Source organism: Rhamphochromis sp. 'chilingali' (genome assembly GCF_963969265.1).
Source record: "Rhamphochromis sp. 'chilingali' genome assembly, chromosome: 20".
Taxonomy (NCBI): Eukaryota; Metazoa; Chordata; class Actinopteri; order Cichliformes; family Cichlidae; genus Rhamphochromis; species Rhamphochromis sp. 'chilingali'.
Window position 1 is genome coordinate 514,607 of NC_137947.1, and position 17,894 is coordinate 532,500.

The window sequence follows — 17,894 nt, forward strand, 5'->3', positions numbered from 1 at the left end:
TGTCGCTGGATGCACATAAAGCTTAAGAAATTCCACTTGCTGTACGGAAATGACCTGTAGCCTGAACCCATGGAGCATCGGTTAACGTCGGGTGAGCCAAAGCATTTGTGCCCTAAAACATGTCATTTTAAATACTCAGCAAAGAAAAGAACACTGAGGCCTTTCTGATCTGCAAACGGGAGGGGAAATCCAAGATAATATACACTCTCAGTCAAAGCTTTGGACACACTTTCTCAATGAATGTTTTTTCTTTATTTTCATGACTCTTTACATTGTATGTTCTCATTGACGGCGTGAAGACTATGAATGAACACAGAAATAACTCAAAACATGTTTTATATTTTAGATTCGTTAAAATATTTGCCCTTTGCTTTGATTACTCCTTTGTGCACTCTTGGCATTCTCTCAATGAGCTTCACGAGGTCGTCACCTGAAATGGTTTTCCAACAGGAAGGAGTTCCCTGAGATGCTGAGCACTTGTTGGTCCTTTTGCCTTCACTCTACGGTCCATCTCACCCCAAACTTGGGTCAGGTGACTGGAGGCCAGACTCATCAGACCAAAGCACAGATGTCCACTGGTCTAATGTCCGTTGCTTGTGTTTCTTGGCCCAAACAAATCTCTTCTGCTTGTTGCTTCTCCTTAGTCGTGGTTTCTCTGCAGCTATTTGACCATAAAGGCCTGATTCACACAGTCTCTGAACAGTTGATGGTGAGATGTGTCTGCTACTGGAGCTCTGTGTGGCATCTATCTGGGCTCTAACCTGAGGAGCTGTTAACTTGTGATTTCTGAGGCTGGTGACTCGGATGAATGTATCCTCAGCAGCAGAGGGGACTCTGGGACGGTCCTCATGTGAGCCTGTTTTGTTGTAGTGTTTGATGGTATTGTGACTGCACTGCACACAGTCAGTTTTAGCCATTTTTAGGACTGACTGACCTTCAGTTCTTAAAGTCATGATGGGCTGTTGTTTCTCTTTATTAGCTGATTGGATCTGTCAAATAGGGCTGTCAACTATTTACCAACCTGCCCTGCACAACACAACTGATGGGCCCAACAGCAATAAGAAGGCAAGAAACTCCACAAATGAACGCTGACAGGCTCACCTGTGAGGTGACCATGTCAGGTGACAACATCATGACGCTCACTGAGAGAAGGCCGAGGGTTTGCAGCCCTGTCAACAAAGCAAAGTGTGGCTGCTTTGAGGAATCTAAAATATGAAACATATTTCTATCCATTTATTTAGTTATTTACCAATATTTTTTCTTTGATACATAATTCCATGCATCTTGCTTCATATAGCTGATCTCATCAGTATGTATCTGCAACTTTTGACTGGTAGTTTACATGGAGAGGGAAATAGCTGGATATCAAAAGCACAATGGGAATGAACAAAATAAAATGCAGATGAAAGAATAAGATAAATGGAAGACAAATGAACAAAAGTAACCAAGGTTACAAACAAGAAAATGAGAAAAGAATAATTATAGTAGTAGGAGATAAAAAAAACTAAAAATGGTTCCCTAAATTCTCAGAATTGAATGTGCTGATTTCTGTAAAGGTTTAGTTGATGTCTAAATCCTGCAGCAGTGCAGAGTAAAGCCTCTAGTCACAAACTGTCAGACCTTCAAGGACAGAAGTTCATTTATCAACTGCTTACTTACACAGGAGCAGTGTAACCAGGTATGTAATGGCTAAACATGTTTTAATTAAAACGCTTATATTTGCAGCCACCACTGATTAGTGAAGTGAATAATGTTTGGGATTTAGTTGCAGTGTTCATCCAGGAACTGTTGTCTGCTGAGATTTTGTGTGAATGTTAAACATACTGTCCACTTCAGTATGGCTCCACAACAACACAGCCTGGGGTAGCTGAATATTTTCTTGTGACTGCTGTTTTACATCGAACTCATCAATAATGAGTATATATTACTGTACATGGTTGTGTCACTTGTCTCAAGTCTGCAGCATGAATTAGTCAGAGACATAACTTTCATGCTAATAACCATTAATATAAAGATCATACAAGGTCATACAAACAGTTGAGAGTTGTTCAATATTGTAACTATTTGCATTGCAGTGAGTATAAATCATATCAGGATATAAATGAACCGGCTGCTAATGTATGACACACACCAACTAAAGGCGGGCCAATCCTGATTCTTGAAGTCACTTGTTTCATACAACTATTCCATTTTTAAATTCAATTTTATTTATATAGTGACAAGTCACAGTTACGGTTGCCTCAATGTGGTTTATATTGTAAGGTTCCTAACCCTACAATCAGACAACCCCGTGAGCAAGTGCTTTTCCTAGGGAAGTGGAAAAAATCCCTTTTAAAAGGAAGAAACCTCCAGCAGAACCAGGCGTAGGGACACCTGGTTCTGGATGTCAGGCAATCATAGCGGCTTCAACAGGTTGTGGAGGATATTTTTGCAAACCATTCTATTTGCAAAAGAATAGCTAAAACACCATGAAGATACTTCACTACACATAACACAATGTATGATGGACAGGTTGTATCCAAAATAAATAGTCAGTGTTGGGAAGGTTACTTTTAAAATGTATTCCATTACAGAGTACAGAATACATGCCCCAAAATGTATTCTGTAACGTATTCCGTTACGTTACTCAATGACAGTAACGTATTCTGAATACTTTGGATTACTTAATATATTATCATGCTTTTTACAACAACGTGAATGTACTATTGCTGTGTGATTTATTACTATTACTGAAGGTCCGCGACTCCGAACTGTAGTAAAGGGACCTCTGACTAATACGGCGGGGTCCCTGTCAGCTCGTAGCCGAAAAATAGCTTTACTTTGTTGTGTGGGTCAACTTTGCTAGCAGAGACAGAGAGAGGCGTTGAAAGGCTGCTCCAACGGAGCTTATTGTTTTCGGAGGAAAACACGAACACGGTCGAGTCTTAATAGCTTACTTACAGCTGGGCTCGTCAGGCACTCTTCTTGGCTGCAGTGGTTATTATTATATTTATCAGAATCAGAATACTTTATTGATCCCTGGGGGAAATTATTTTTTGTTACAGTGCTCCATTTTAAACCAACATTAAGACAAGACAGACAATACGCTAACTAAGAATAGTACAATATTAGGGCTGGGCGATATGACCCAAAATTCATATCTCGATATTTTTTAGCTGGATGGCGATATAAGATATATATCTCGATATTTTTTTTTAAAGCCATAAGTTAAGAACAAAAAGAGAGTTCTTAGTCACACTGTGTCCCAGATGTCACACGGGCACTTTTATTTACATACAGCGTAGATGTACATGAAGAAATTACTTAAAAATAAATTATCAGCATTTATTAAATAATCATGGTCCATAAATAAAAGAAAATGTTGTTTTTGTGCATAACAAAAAGCTCACAATTGTGCAGTCAAAATGTAAACTAATAGACGCTGAGCATAATAACAAAGAGACAGATTTCACAGCTGCACCACGTCTCTGAACAGGTGCCATTTATGGTCCTTATACACACACAGTACGGTAATATTACGTTGAAGCACAGTACGTATCACTCCGCGAGGCTCCTCCCCGGTAGCCGTAATCCTCCGACATCAAGCGGTGCAGCTCCGTAGCTTAGCAAAGTCATATTAAAACATTTTTTGACAGATTGCTGAGCGCTGTGTACCACATAAAATCGGTTCGCGGTCAGTAAGCACAACCAGAATTAATACATAAGGCTCACTGTCCAGTTTTGAGAAAATGAAAGGATTTTAGTCCGTGCAGCTCCTCCGGGCTGCATGTCGTTAGCGCGGTTAGCTCGTTAGCGTGGTTAGCTAGCTAACACGTTGACGCCGTCCAGCCCCACGCACGGGACGATCCGCGGTAACTCGCTAACGGAGATTTTCCGCTTTCATCTTGTCATTGCCTGCAGGTGAAGCTATGGGGGAGGCGGAGTTGTGTTCAGTGAAGGAGAGGCGAGGCCGAGTAACGTTGCGTAGAGACAAAAGTGGACGAAAGAGAGGCAAACCTGCGGCTCCACAAGTATAATTATAACGTAACATAGACTATATCGATATAAACGATATTGTCACATCTTATATCTCGTATGAAAATATATCGATATTTTTAAAAAACTCGATATATCGCCCAGCCCTATACAATATATACATATATATACATACATACATACATAAGTCACTCATAAATAAATAGCTGGAAAAGAAACATGTGTAGCTGTAGCAGCAAACAGTGTGTTAAGTGGATGCGTTGTACAGGGAGATGGCCACAGGCAGGAATGATTTCCTGTGTCGTTCAGTGGTGCTTTTCGGTAATCTCAGTCTCTCACTGAACGAGCTCCTGTGACTGACCAGCATGTCATGGAGTGGGTGGGAGGTGTTATCCAACATTGTCTTTATCTTGGACAGCATCCGCCTCTCCGACACCACCTTGAGGGAGTCCAGCTCCATCCCCACAACATTGCTGGCCTTACGGATCAGTTTATTAAGTCTGTTGGCATCTGCTGCCCTCAGCCTGCTCCCCCAGCATGCAACAGCATAGAGGATCGCACTGGCCACCACAGACTCATAGAAAATCCTGAGCATTTTCTGGCAGATGTTGAAGGACCTCAGTCGCCTCAAAAAATAGAGACGACTCTGGCCCTTCCTGTAAAGTGCTGTGGTGTTTTTAGCCCAGTCCAGTTTATTGTCAATGTGTACTCCAAGGTATTTATAGTCCTCCACAATGTCCACACTGACCCCCTGGATTGAAACAGGGGTCAAGTGTTTCCTGGTCTTCCTGAAGTCCACGATCAGTTCCTTGGTCTTTGCCACGTTGAGCTGCAGATGATTCTGCTCACACATACCATACCAACTTTATTTCTAAAGCACTTTAACATAAAACCAGAGTTTCACAAAGTGCTGTACATGTTAATAGCATACGTAAAGAAAATTAAAATGAGATACGATAAAATAAATAGATACAATAAATTGAAAACATGTTAAAACAAATTGAGTCAACCCCTCTAATCAATGCCAAAGGCTTCAGCCTTTGTGACAAAGGAGTCGACCACAGCCCGGTACTCTGTCTCATCATCCCTGCTGATGCATCCAACCACCGCAGAGTCATCAGAAAACTTCTGAAGATGGAGGTCTCTGTGCAGTGGCTGAAGTCTGTGGTGTAGAGGGTGAAGAGGAAGGGGGAGAGGACAGTCCCCTGTGGTGCCCCTGTGTTGCTAATCACCTTGTCAGACACACACTGTGGGAGACGTACATATTGTGGTCTTCCTGTCAGGTAATCAACAATCCAGGACACCAGAGAAGCATGCTTCCAGCTCCCGTTTTTGCTCGATGACAACTCGTACTTTTCCACTCCCCTTTTGCTCCCTCCTCGCTCACAGACACATAACGTGTATGGCAGTCCATTCTCCCTGCAGCACGGACTACACTGCCCATGATGCTACATTCTTTAGAGCTATGCTTGTAGCATTCTGCCTGTTAGCTTAGCACAACAACAACAACAACGAAAAGGCGCTCTCTCACCCAGGAAGCACACAGTCACAGAGAGAGAGAGAGAGCGTCGCCCTGTAACCATGGCAACCGTAACCCTGCCGCCTGGAACAACAGAACGTAGCTGTCAAACAAACCCAAACAGTCCTGACCCGCCACAATATGAAACAGGAAAGTACCGCAGTGTAATCCATTTATTTCAACAAAGTAACTGTATTCTGAATACCACCTTTTTAAACGGTAACTGTAACGGAATACAGTTACTCATATTTTGTATTTTAAATGCGTAACGGCGGTACATGTATTCCGTTACTCCCCAACACTGTAAATAGTTATTCTGCAGAAAATGTTTCCCAACATTACTGCTGAAGGCTTCTATTTAATCCTGAGTCTGAGGGATTAAAAGTATTAATAAAAAACAGCTGTTGCCAGCAAACAAGCGACCGTTTAGTTCCACGTTTAGTTTTTTTTTTTTTTGTCATTTGCTCACTGAACTATAATGCCTTACATTCGCGGGAAAAAATCACATCCGTTATAACACATCTTTCCACTCAGAGGGGTCACCATCCTCTTAAAATAGTTTTGTCTATACATACGATATTCTATAATGTATCAAACAGACAACCTGTTAATTATTTGTTAATTACTTAATTAATTAATTCTACTTTTTGTTGCTACGTTTCAATTAATTTCAACCCAAATGTTATTGTCTTTTACCCTAAATCACACACCACCCCGTTTCACAAGTGGTTTCCTCCGAAATGGCGCGAAATTGGAAAGCCCCGCCCATTATAAAAATCTTAGCTTCAGGACTGTAGAGACAAATGGCGGAAACTACATGAATTTGCCTTCAAAATAAAATACAATCGTAACCTCAACTTAGCTTTTTCACGGACGCACTTTTTGTTTGAAGGGCTGTTGTCGGAAGCACGTTTCACATTTCTCTCTGCTTAACAACAACGCGTCATTCGGGCTGCAGAGTACTAACGTAAAACTCTTTTCGTTGAATGTTTTTTCACGTTTTAGAGAAAGGAACATTTTCGGACATACTACTCCGACATTGCACAGCTATCATAAATACAAGCAGTCTGCTGGGTAGAGTGAGTTGTATGACTGTTTGGATAACTTGCTTGTATAATTGACGAGGCTCCGCTGTTTTGAGCAGAAACGAAACGCTTTGAAAAGCTTCATAGACAGCTGGAACAACCCGCATTAGTTGGACTGTCTGCTTCGCTGCCAACAACAATGAGCTGGTAAGTGTAATGATCGCTTCGCTCACCGCAGCAACCATGTTTCACAGAAACTTGTATTTACGGTGCAGGAAGCCGCTGCAGTATTGCCCTGAACGATATCCGTCGCTAGGTGTCGCCACTCAGCGTTTTTCAGGAGAATACAAGACCGGAAGACTTTGTCCAGTGTTTTTTTTCTCACAAACACTAAAGTTTTCACCTGCGCCAACATGTGCTTCTGTATAAGTGTATGTTTCCGAGCTCCTGTGCTGGAGTATCATTAAAACCGACACGATTGTACACTCGTGACTTAAATCCAGCTGCGGCGCAACGCGCCGGTAACAAAACTGGAGGGGTGCGCGACACGTGTGACGCGTGGAGCACAAGTGCACTGTAATAACTTGGCTCAAACACCTGTACAGGTGAACGCAAAGGCGGCAGGGTAGCCGCTATAATACTGCAGCCCTGAGTCTCCCCATTCCTAACATAATAATTACAATTTCCGATAAGGTATCCTTTTTTCCCTGTAAAGCTTCAATGCCCGTTTACCAAGGTCACCGTGTGCCCAACTCCCACCCAGACAATAAATGCATCCTTTTTCTGTTCCTTTCTTTATCACCATTAATTAACCAGAAGGACTAACAATGATTTGCAGTATTCTGAGTCACAGATGTTCACTGATTATGAAGTTTCAGATTGAAACTGTCTGAAACTGCACCCTGTATGGTAAGTATCTACATTCACTTTTGTGAGCTTAGTATGTTATATGCAGAGTATTGAAATGCTCATGTTGTACTTCATCCCTTCAAATCAAATGTATCATTTCACCTGGGTTACAGGGCCTAGGAAAGGTCTAAATGGCGTTTACTCACCTCTGTAAAGATGGCAGGAAAAGTTTTACTGAGTAGATTTCATTGTTCTGCTGATAGCCTAAAAGAAGAAACTCGAAGTGTCTCCCCTCACTGCCCCAAACCTGACGAGTCTGAGGAGCCGCTGGGCACAGCCATTGAAACTGGTGCTACTGCAGGTGAGGTCCGCTTTTGATGTTGCAAAGGAAGCTGAGATAGACGCTGGTTTAATGAAGGATGTGTTTTACTGTCCTGCTGCTTAAATCTCAGATGACACTGATGAGATGAGGCCAGTTCATTAGGAACAGGGCTCCGTGTCACATGCTCATTAACTAGTAAATGCTAATTACCTTATAGTAACTTGTGTTACTGAAAAGATGCTGTGCGCATAGTCGTGTTCAGGTGGTGTCAATGTTGTGGTTGTTTTTAAGATGAGAGTATGACAGCTGAAGTGGTGATTACTAAGGAAATGGAGGAAGAAGAGAAGAAGCTAATGGAGCAAGGCGAGAGGAAAGAGGAGGAGATGATGAAGAAGGTATGCTGTTTAATTTCTCAAGGTGGGAGTTGTATTTTGACATTAAAAGCTTCTCATTATTAAACTCATCATTAGTTTTAGTTGGTTTTTTGTGTGGCTGGTACAGATTTTAGGGAGTAAAAGGCGTATAGATGTGTGTCTGTAGCTCACCGGTTCATGTGATGATGAGCCACAATTGAAATGTTTCTACATCACTGATGTTCTGGATGCTTTCGAGCCCACTCATGTTAATGTAATTGCTTTCAACTTTTCCCATAAGGCCAGGGAGTCTTGGGAGAGGGACTCGCATGACATGCGGTTCAAGAGGCTCCAGCATTTGCTTCAGAAGAGCAACATCTATTCTAAGTTCCTGCTGACAAAGATGGAGCAACAACAGAATGAGGTATGGTGTAAAATGTGGACGTACAGGCTGTTTGCACCTGTCCACTCAAGGCTAACACGTCACTTCTGCTCTGCTAATGATTATCTCAGGAGAGACTCGGGAAGGAGAAACTTGAGAAGAAGGCCAAGAAGGTGATAGATTTACTGTCATCATTCACAGTTACAGTCATGTTTTCAGCCGTACTCACGGCAGTTTGTTTCCTTCTAGATGCAAAATGCCAGTGGTCCAGAAGCTGTCAAAGGTGGGCCAGTATGCTAATATTTCAACTTGCAGTATGGAGGTCAAATGTCAGTTGTTTAGTAGCATTTACACTCTGTGGACACTTTATTAGGTACACCTTGCTAGTACTGGGACCCGTGTTGCTTTCTGTCATACGAGGCACAGGAAACATACATACTGGCCATCACACAGTTTGCAGCTTTGATGGCTGCGTATCCACGAGGCAGCTCTCTCGGTCCCCCTCAACCCAAAGATTGGTGACGATCTGAGTGCAGTGAACTTCTGTCATGTGGCATCTCAGTTTAATCACACTGTGGGTACACTGTGTACATAAAGGCGTGGATGTGGTCATCCACAATACTCAGGCTGGGCATTTTAAATGAGTGGGGACAGAGGGATGTGTCAAGAAGATGGCCCCGCCTCTGCTACGTCACCACAACCAACCTAAACCGTTAATAGAAGTGAGGATGGGGCCTTCATGTATCTCTATGCCAACCCTGCCATTCAAATGTGGCAGCAGATATTGAGACTTAGCAGACCAAGCAATGCTTTTCCAGTCTTGTGTTGGTGTTTGGTGAGCCCATGCAAATTGTAGTCTGAGTTTCCTGTTTTTGGTGGGCAAGAAGTGTGTTCTTTGCTGCTGCTTCAAGGTTTGACATGCTGGTCTGGTCTTTAGCTTTAAGGTAGCAGGTGTTTTTTTTCTTACCTGTCTTTTTAACCCTTGAGATGGTTGTGAGGTAAAATCCCAGGAGATCTGCATTATTTAGCCGTTCCACATTCAAAGTCACATACGTCACCACATTGTCTAAGTGCACTGAGGTGCTGCTGTGCGACTGGCAGATGAGATGTGTGGTTTACAAGCAGTTGAACATGTGTACCTAATGAAGTGGTTGGTGAGTATCTACGGTCCTAATGACGTGACTGTATTTCTGTCAAAGCAGAGAAGAAGAAAAGGAGAAGAGATGAAGACTATAAAATAGCAGATGTGATGTCAAAAGAAGTAAGTCTCACTTTAGTTTGTGTGCAGCTTTAACTTTTATCTGTTTATCTTCATCTTCTCTCATGTTTCTCTTTCAGGAAATTATGTCGCAGGCAAAGAAAGCGAAAGTGGAAGAAGTGGTAGGGACACTGTTTTTCCCCGCCGTGGTTGAAAAGCAAAAGAAGTGTTTGCACATGATGAATCCAGCGTACAACTGTGCCACACACATGCATGTCATATCTGATTCCAGGAAGCGGCACCTGCCCAGAAGAAACTAGAAGCTGAGGATATTGAGAAGATGAGCGATTCCAACCAAGATATAAAGAACCGGCTGTCAGAGACGGTGCGCGACAACGCTAAGCACCTCCTGCATCCTCATAGGAAGGTGAACGGGCAGCCAGTTCCTGTTCAGCAACCACAGCTCTTCACTGGAGGCGTCATGAGGTGGTACCAGATCGAAGGCATCGAGTGGCTGAGGGTAAGAGGAGATGCACCAAATGGCATTGTGCGAGCAGATTGTCTTTTGTATGTGATCCTCGGCACAACAAATGACGCCTAGATCAGCGGTGCCCAACCTTTCTCGCTCCACGGACGGTTTAATGTCACTGACCGGCCTTTAAGGTGTGGCGGATAAAAACAACAAAATAAAACGATACGACCGAGACACAAACTAAACGTGAATTCACTGTGTAACTTTATTAGCAGCGTCCTCCTGAAATGCACCAACATTGAGAGTAACGTCCAGCTCTGGTTGCTATGGTAACGTGTAAACGTGTCTTTCAAAATAAGACGCATAACTACAACACGGGAAAAGACCCAGGGAAACCGAGTAAACGATAAAAACCTTGCAAACCATAAATTTCCAACCTGAGCCTCAACTCTCGCGGCCCCGTACCGAACGACTCATGGACTGGGACCAGTCTGTGGCCCGGGGGTTGGGGACCGCTGCTCTAGACCACAATAACATAGCAGTTAGGGACTGGAGCTGACAGAGGCAGACACACAGATGCCCCAAAACAGCAGCTGAGGCCCATCAATCAAAGTGTTAACGATTAGAAGTGTGGTACTGACGCGTGACAATGACGACGGTTAGTCGGCTAGATGACGAGTTGCGCGCGTCCGTGCCACCAATATGCCGCAGGACCAGGAAGGATTGTTCTACCCCTCAGTCGTAAAAGGCTGATGGGCGTCATCACCCTGCTGGGCGGGTGGCTGCCAAGCAACGTGGGCCCAAGTTTGTGAATATGAAAACTTCAAAATGAAGCGGCGTTTCGTCACAGACGTATCTACTCAAACATCTCAATGACCTTGACCCCAGTATTTTTAATGGCCACTCCTCTGAGAAAAACAATGATTTACAAAATATCTGTTTTGACAAAAGAAGGGCTGCTACACACGTGTCAGAAGAGAGACACGAGGAACCTTGTGCAGAGTTGACCTGCAGTAACATGCGTCACACGGCATCGGTGTTCGGTTGAAATGAAGCGTCTGAACAGATGGGTCACACAGTTTCCCTAAACCATAAGTTCACCAGTTAGCTGCACAAGTGCATAGACTCCATTAGATGTTGGATGGTTGGAAACTTTCTTCAACTAAATGAGGAGAAGACTGAAGTTCTTGTTTGTGCTCCTAAAACTTTTGTACCTAGTGTTATGGAAAACTTGGGTCCACTTGCTACATTTGCAGAACCGTCTATCAGGAGCCTTGGTGTTAGTATTGACTCAGCTCTGACTTTGGATGCCCATGTAAAATCGTTGGTTCGCTCCTGTTTTTATCATTTGAGAAACATTGCTAAGCTGAGTCCCATTGTATCGCGCTCCGAATTAGAAATTGTCATTCATGCATTTGTTTCATCTCGTCTGGATTATTGTAATTCTTTGTTTACTTGTTTATGTAAAGCCTCTTTGGATCGTCTGCAAGTTGTTCAGAATGCTGCTGCAAAGCTTCTGACCAAGTCCTCCAAGTTTTCCCATGTCACACCCCTGCTGATTCAGCTGCACTGGCTCCCCGTTAAATTCAGGATCCAGTTTAAGGTTTTGACCTTGACTTTCAGGGCCCTGCATGGACAAGCACCAACATATATAAGTGAACTTTTGCATCCATACATTCCCAGCAGGTCCCTGAGGTCATGTGACCAGGGCTTGCTTGCTGTCCAACACACGAGGCTGAAAACAAAAGGCGACAAAGCTTTTGTAACTGTGGCCCCCAGATTGTGGAACTCTCTCCCTTTGAGCCTGAGATCTGTGGACTCAGTGGTCTCTTTTAAAAAAACAGCTAAAAACTCATCTTTTTAAACTTGCTTTTAGTTGATTTTTATTTTTATGTTTTAGCTTCTGTGAAGCACTTTGTGATTTTTATCTTGAAAGGTGCTATATAAATAAAGTTTTACTTACTTACTTACTTACACTATTCTCATCCAGGCGAGTGCTTTTGAAAACGGACTGAAAATCTCAGTGTTTACTGTCTCATCAGTCTGTGTTGTTCCTCTGCTGTCAGATGTTGTGGGAGAACGGCATCAACGGGATCCTGGCTGATGAGATGGGCCTGGGAAAGACCATCCAGTGCATCGGTCACATTGCCATGATGATAGAGAAGAAAGTGCTAGGCCCCTTCTTGGTGGTGGCTCCTCTCTCCACTCTGCCCAACTGGATCAATGAATTCAAACGCTTCACACCAGAGGTCAGACAGCAAGCTGCTCAGCGTCTGACCCTGAAACACAAAGTCTGACTTACGAATAGAAATGAAAACCTAGAAAGGTGTCAGCGGTGAATGGCACTAGCTGACACTGAGTCTTGTTTGTGCTAGGTGTCTGTGCTGCTTTACCATGGCTCTCAGCCAGAGAGGACCGAGCTGCTGAAACAGATCTGCCGGCCTCAGGGGCCTCTCAGCATGTGCCCTGTAGTCATCACCTCCTTTGAGATCTCCATGATTGACAGGAAGTTGTTACAGGTACGATCCCTGCTGCTTCTTAAATGGCAGAGGGAGTTTTGGATAATAACTTGGCTTGTGTCTGTGTTCTGCAACAGCGCTTCCAGTGGAAGTACCTAATAGTGGACGAAGGCCACAGGATCAAGAACCTTAACTGTCGGCTGGTGCGGGAGCTGAAGATGCTGCCCACTGACAACAAGCTGCTGCTGACAGGCACACCGCTGCAGAACAACTTGGCTGAGCTCTGGTCCCTGCTTAACTTCCTCCTGCCGGAGGTCTTTGATGACCTCAAAAGGTGACGTTTTTTCTGCTTTGTTTTGCTGCTTTCAATGACAGCCAATCATCTACTGTGATGTGCACAGAAATGTGTCTGTGGGGGAGAAGCAGGACTTCACAGGCATAACTGTGTTTAACATCCCAGTTAACAAAAACTGGGCAAGGTTGTGAGCATCATTGTATATATGCCAAGTTTGTTTGGGAATCATCCTGTCAGTGTGAAAGTGTTGTGTCCACTAAAGAAAGCTGAACAGCAGACTGGTAACAAAGTGAAAGTAACGTTTGAAAAGAGTCCGGTGCAGGGACCGGAGTGGAGATGGTTTAAAAAGCACTTGATGCCTAAAGGAAAATTCCACAATATTCCTCAAGACTGCTTATGAAGCAAATTCAAGAAAAGAAGTTCGCGACTTATTGTGTTACCAAAATAGAAGCTGATTTGTTACAGTGTATCTGAACACCAGACACAGCTGATATCTGTGCTCGATGCTTCTGATTGCTCGGCTTTGATCTCTGACATGTTTGCCTCACAGCTTTGAGTCGTGGTTCGACATTAACACCCTCGGTGAGGTCGACAGTATGGTGGTCGCTGAACGTGAGCAGAACATCCTGAGTATGCTGCACCAGGTCAGTCATCATCGCGGCCGTCTGTGACGCTGCTAAACGTCATCTGCAGAGATACTGAGAACATAACCACAGTTAAGAAAGCTTAAACTTGGCTACCAAGAAACATTTGGTTCCTGTGATAAGTTTGAGGTAAATTTGGTGCCTTTAAGTCCAGTGTTAAATTTAAGGTTTTGTCTGCTAACGAGCAGCAGGTTTGCCTGGATGTTTAAGTTTTTAATAAGGAAATGTAGCATGAAGCTGAAGCATATCCAGTTGTTCAAAGGCATATGCAATAATCTTAATCTTACATCCATCCATTACTTAGCTGGGCCATAGAGTTTGCAATCCCTGAAACAGTTAGCACAGCTCTTCAGTGGGTAGCACTCGAGCTAATTCAGGGTTTTCAACCTGACGTGACTCTTCAGTCCGTCGAGCACGGCCATGATCTGCCTTTTACCAGCAGTACAGCACATCGTCAGTTGTGGACCCCAGGACATTTATCACCATATACCCTCATCCGAGGCCGGCCCACCACCGGCTGGGCCTGTCATGGTTTCATGTGGTCATTGACCCAGTCTGCTTCTGCTTTAGCCACAGCAGAAGGAGATCTTCTCATGACTCAAGTGACTAACCAATAGGTGGGATGCAGTCTGTTGACATCGTATTTGTAGATCACCTCAGGATTTAGCTGTGGACGAGCTGTGACAACATTTCTAAAACAGTTTATTTTGAAAGACCTGTTTTGTTTTTTCTCTTGAATATTTAGTTCTTCCCACCAATACAAATTCTTCTCTTTTTATTTATATAGATCAATAATTGCTGCCCTACATTATATATAGATATTATAAATGATCTTTAAAACATTAGCTATCAGTTGTCTGTGTATAGACACTGCAGGTAAGCAGAAGTAAGTGTTATTGAAGGTTATCTGTTGTTTCAGATTCTGACTCCATTCCTGCTGAGGAGGCTGAAGTCAGATGTGACGCTGGAGGTTCCTCCTAAAAAGGAGATCATTGTGTACGCTCCTCTGACAGCCAAGCAGGAGGCTTTCTACACTGCTGTAGTCAACAAGACCATTGCCAAGATGCTGGGCCAGGAAAAGGTAACAAAGAGCCAGAGCTGGGAGCACATTAGAGCAGGAGTCGGCAACTCTTTGGTCCTTATAGTGCGGCCCCGCGTGGTTTGGGTAAAATAAATGAGAAGTGTTTAGCTGAAGTGTATTTTATTTGTGTTTAGTTCTTTTTTAACTTGTAGTTCTACATTGGAAGATTATTGTGATATTGAAATATAAAAATTTATATTCTATTATTTTTTCATCACTCAAAATAAGCGTCACACTCGTGGAAGCCGGCGTAGCCGCCGAAACGCCGTGCATTTGTCGAGACTTTCGACCCCAGGTAGGCCAGTTATGGATCTTGGGATCCACATTATGTCAGCAGCTGTTCTCCACCGTGAACTGTGTTCAAACAAACACGCTCACGCCTCACAGACGACAGCTCACAGTCCTGTAGAGATAAAGTGACTTCGTACAGCCCCGACCTGCAGACGCTGTGCGCAGAGGTTCAGGAGCAGAAGTCCCGTTGTAAACATATCACGGCAGACCCGACGATGTTTGCATGAACGCGTTTTTCAGCATCTCTTTATCGACCGCTTTTCACACACGGCTGCTGTGCACACAGCCGACTGTAGCTTTGCAGCTCACAGCCCGACACAACAGCAGGGAGAGCACAGACTTGTGATTGTGGGTGCCGCTCAGGTGCGTCCGCCCCCCCTGCAGCGGCGCTGCAGACCACGCCCCGCCACACACATTAACCAGGTAAAATACATATTTATGCTATTTTTTTTTAGCAGCATAGAGCTTTTTAAAAGTCAGGTCAAGGCTCCAAAAGCACAAAGGTGATATGAGGGGGCGGCTCACAGTGTTTTTGTTTGCGTGGAAGCCGGGTCCAAGTGGCTCTTTGGGGGTTAAAGGTTGTGACCCCTGTGTTAGCGGTTTAGGCTTGGGGTATGCAGTGATACCCTCGTTATTGGACAGCACACGTCCAGGTCAGCTCGTGGCGTTTCCATATCATTATGCTTGAGTATCTGCTGATTAGTGTCATTTTCTTAAAAAACATTAACAAACCAGGAAATGAGTCACTCGAACATGCCTGCTTGTCAGAATATAGCTAACAGCTGAAACCCTGTGAGAACCGTGACCTTGTGACCCCTGTGTGTCATCATAGACCCCTCCATGTCTAATATAAAACACTGGCCCACTGGCTGTAGCTTTGACCTTCCCAAGAACAAGACTGTGGTGGACTCATCATTTCTGGTTTGAGTGTGATCCTAAGGTGAAAACCGAGTGGTGAAAGTTGTTGGTTCTCCTGGTGTACTTAGACAGAGGCGCCTGTAGCCCTGACATCCAGCGGCAGGCCGAAGCGGCGCAGCCGGAAGGTAGTGGACTACAAGGAAACGGATACAGACGCTCCATATGACCTGGAGAAATATCTGGAGAGGGTTCGCAAGGAGCTGGAGCCGAGGTGAGACCGCCTCCAAGCAGCTACTGTGACAGGAGAGGAAAAACAATGTTACCATGTTCAGCGTTATTTAGTTTCATTTGGAGTCATCTGCCTGTTATCCCCACCACAAGGTAACAAATCCTCCTTTGACAGACGTTTGCTCACATCTTTTGTCCTCCGCTCTGCTTCAGCTCCCATCCAGTGCTGGATGTCCAGAGCCCGCTGGACGCTCAGGTCAGCCTGAAGCTGCAGAACATCCTCATGCTGTTAAAGAGATGCTGTAACCACCCGTACCTGGTGGAGTACCCGCTCGACCCCGCCACAGGGGAGTTCAAGGTAACGCTGCCTGTGCTCATTTAGAAGCACTAACAGTTCAACTCAGTGTTTTACAGTTAAATAGAATAAGCTCGATGAAGAAAAGGCTCGTGCTTGGATAACATGTTCACCCCCATCTTCCTGCAGATCGATGAGCAGCTGGTGCAGAGCTCTGGGAAGTTTCTCATACTGGACAGGCTGCTGCCAGCGCTGAAGAGAAGAGGTCATAAGGTGAAACGAACGCAGAGCTGCATGTGATGCAGAGCTGGGACAGAAGTGTGTGAAAGGAAGAAGGTTGTGCTACAAACAGGAAATGTCTTAAAAAAGTGCAACATATTCATGAACCTATTAAACGCTAAAGTCAGCAGTTTAGACACAAAGTAACTCTGAGGACACAGGCAGGAATCGGACGTATTTAGTGAAGATTACAGGAGCAGTCCTTTCAAGGCTGCTGGCACGCTCTGGACGAGGACTGGGGCACCAGCTCTGTGTGAAAATAGGGACGCAACAGTTTTGGCTCCAGGAGCACAATTTCTGCCACGGTGACAAAGAGCGACCTGTGGCAGAAGTGGTTCAGTTACAGGATGCCTGAGCTCTGGAACGAGCTGTTGCAGTGAATGTGGGCTGACGGGCGTAGTTAGTTTCCAAAGTTCAGAAAATGCACAAGAAGCGTGATCGCTGACGTCTGTGGTAATCTGAACTACTGAACGTACTGAATTACAACCTTTACATGAAAATGTTTTGCATCAAAATCTACATTTAAAAAACGTTCTCAAAACATCACACAAAATGAATTGGACTGCGTAACATTTTCACCTTTACAGTGAAAGGTGAAGCTCATCTGCCACTGTCTCTCCTCTGTCATACCTCAGCATTATCTTCTTCCACCACATCCATGAGCCTCCTCGTCTCCTCCTCTGACATCCTCTCTCTGCACATCTCAGCCTTGCTTCTGTCTCCAAACAGCTCCGCCTCACCCTGTCATCCTGCTCACTCCCAGTGGAAAGCTTAGCATCTTCAACTCTCCAAATAATATGTTAGGAGAAGACATTAGAGAAGCGAGTTTTAGATGGTTTGGACATGTGCAGAAAGGAGACATCGGATAATATTAGAAAAAGGATGTGGAGTATGGAGCAGCAGGAACAGAGGAAGTTTATGGAGCTGGTGTGAGATATAGCAGCAAAGTAGTTTGTGACCTTTGTTCAGAGAAACACTTACAGATGTTGTGCTGCTCTCCACACTGGTCCCTTTTCTTTAGGTTCTAATTTTCAGTCAGATGACGTCTATCCTGGATATTCTCATGGATTACTGCTATCTGCGGGGCTTCCACTACAGCCGCCTGGACGGCAGCATGTCATATGCTGAGAGAGACGAAAACGTGAGTTGTAGATTGTGAACATGTTGCAAAGGTAACAACCTCCTGCATAAAAAACATGTTTTTAACTTGATGGTGCAATATTCTCTCAACTCCAGAGATGTTTAGCACCCAAACTGCCTCTCCGAGTAGATTGTTGAGTCATTCTTGTCGTTCTCGGTCTCTGAAAGATGGCCAGGTTTTCCAAAGATCCAGAGGTGTTCATCTTCCTGTTGAGCACCCGAGCAGGAG

At 44.2% G+C, this 17,894-nt stretch overlaps 1 protein-coding gene across 3 annotated transcripts in view; it reads left to right on the forward strand.

Annotated features, from left to right (window-relative positions):
• Positions 1-6,407: 6,407 nt before the first annotated feature.
• The window catches only part of hells (helicase, lymphoid specific), a 12,938-nt gene continuing 1,451 nt past the window's right edge, over positions 6,408-17,894 (forward strand). The window contains exons 1-19 of one of the 3 annotated variants that reach the window (XM_080868814.1): positions 6,408-6,726; positions 7,632-7,729; positions 7,982-8,085; positions 8,345-8,467; positions 8,557-8,598; positions 8,675-8,708; positions 9,625-9,686; positions 9,764-9,805; positions 9,916-10,143; positions 12,162-12,344; positions 12,471-12,614; positions 12,692-12,888; positions 13,400-13,493; positions 14,413-14,574; positions 15,852-15,994; positions 16,165-16,309; positions 16,436-16,519; positions 17,547-17,666; positions 17,834-17,894. The exon at positions 17,834-17,894 is cut by the window's right edge and continues 56 nt beyond it. In XM_080868814.1, the coding sequence (XP_080724940.1) occupies positions 6,719-6,726; positions 7,632-7,729; positions 7,982-8,085; positions 8,345-8,467; positions 8,557-8,598; positions 8,675-8,708; positions 9,625-9,686; positions 9,764-9,805; positions 9,916-10,143; positions 12,162-12,344; positions 12,471-12,614; positions 12,692-12,888; positions 13,400-13,493; positions 14,413-14,574; positions 15,852-15,994; positions 16,165-16,309; positions 16,436-16,519; positions 17,547-17,666; positions 17,834-17,894 (2,074 nt within the window). In that variant the 5' untranslated portion in view covers positions 6,408-6,718. Of the gene's footprint in view, positions 6,727-7,569; positions 7,730-7,981; positions 8,086-8,344; positions 8,468-8,556; positions 8,599-8,674; positions 8,709-9,624; positions 9,687-9,763; positions 9,806-9,915; positions 10,144-12,161; positions 12,345-12,470; positions 12,615-12,691; positions 12,889-13,399; positions 13,494-14,412; positions 14,575-15,851; positions 15,995-16,164; positions 16,310-16,435; positions 16,520-17,546; positions 17,667-17,833 lie in introns of those variants that run through there. The other 2 variants (XM_080868812.1, XM_080868813.1) reach the window with 2 other exon arrangements.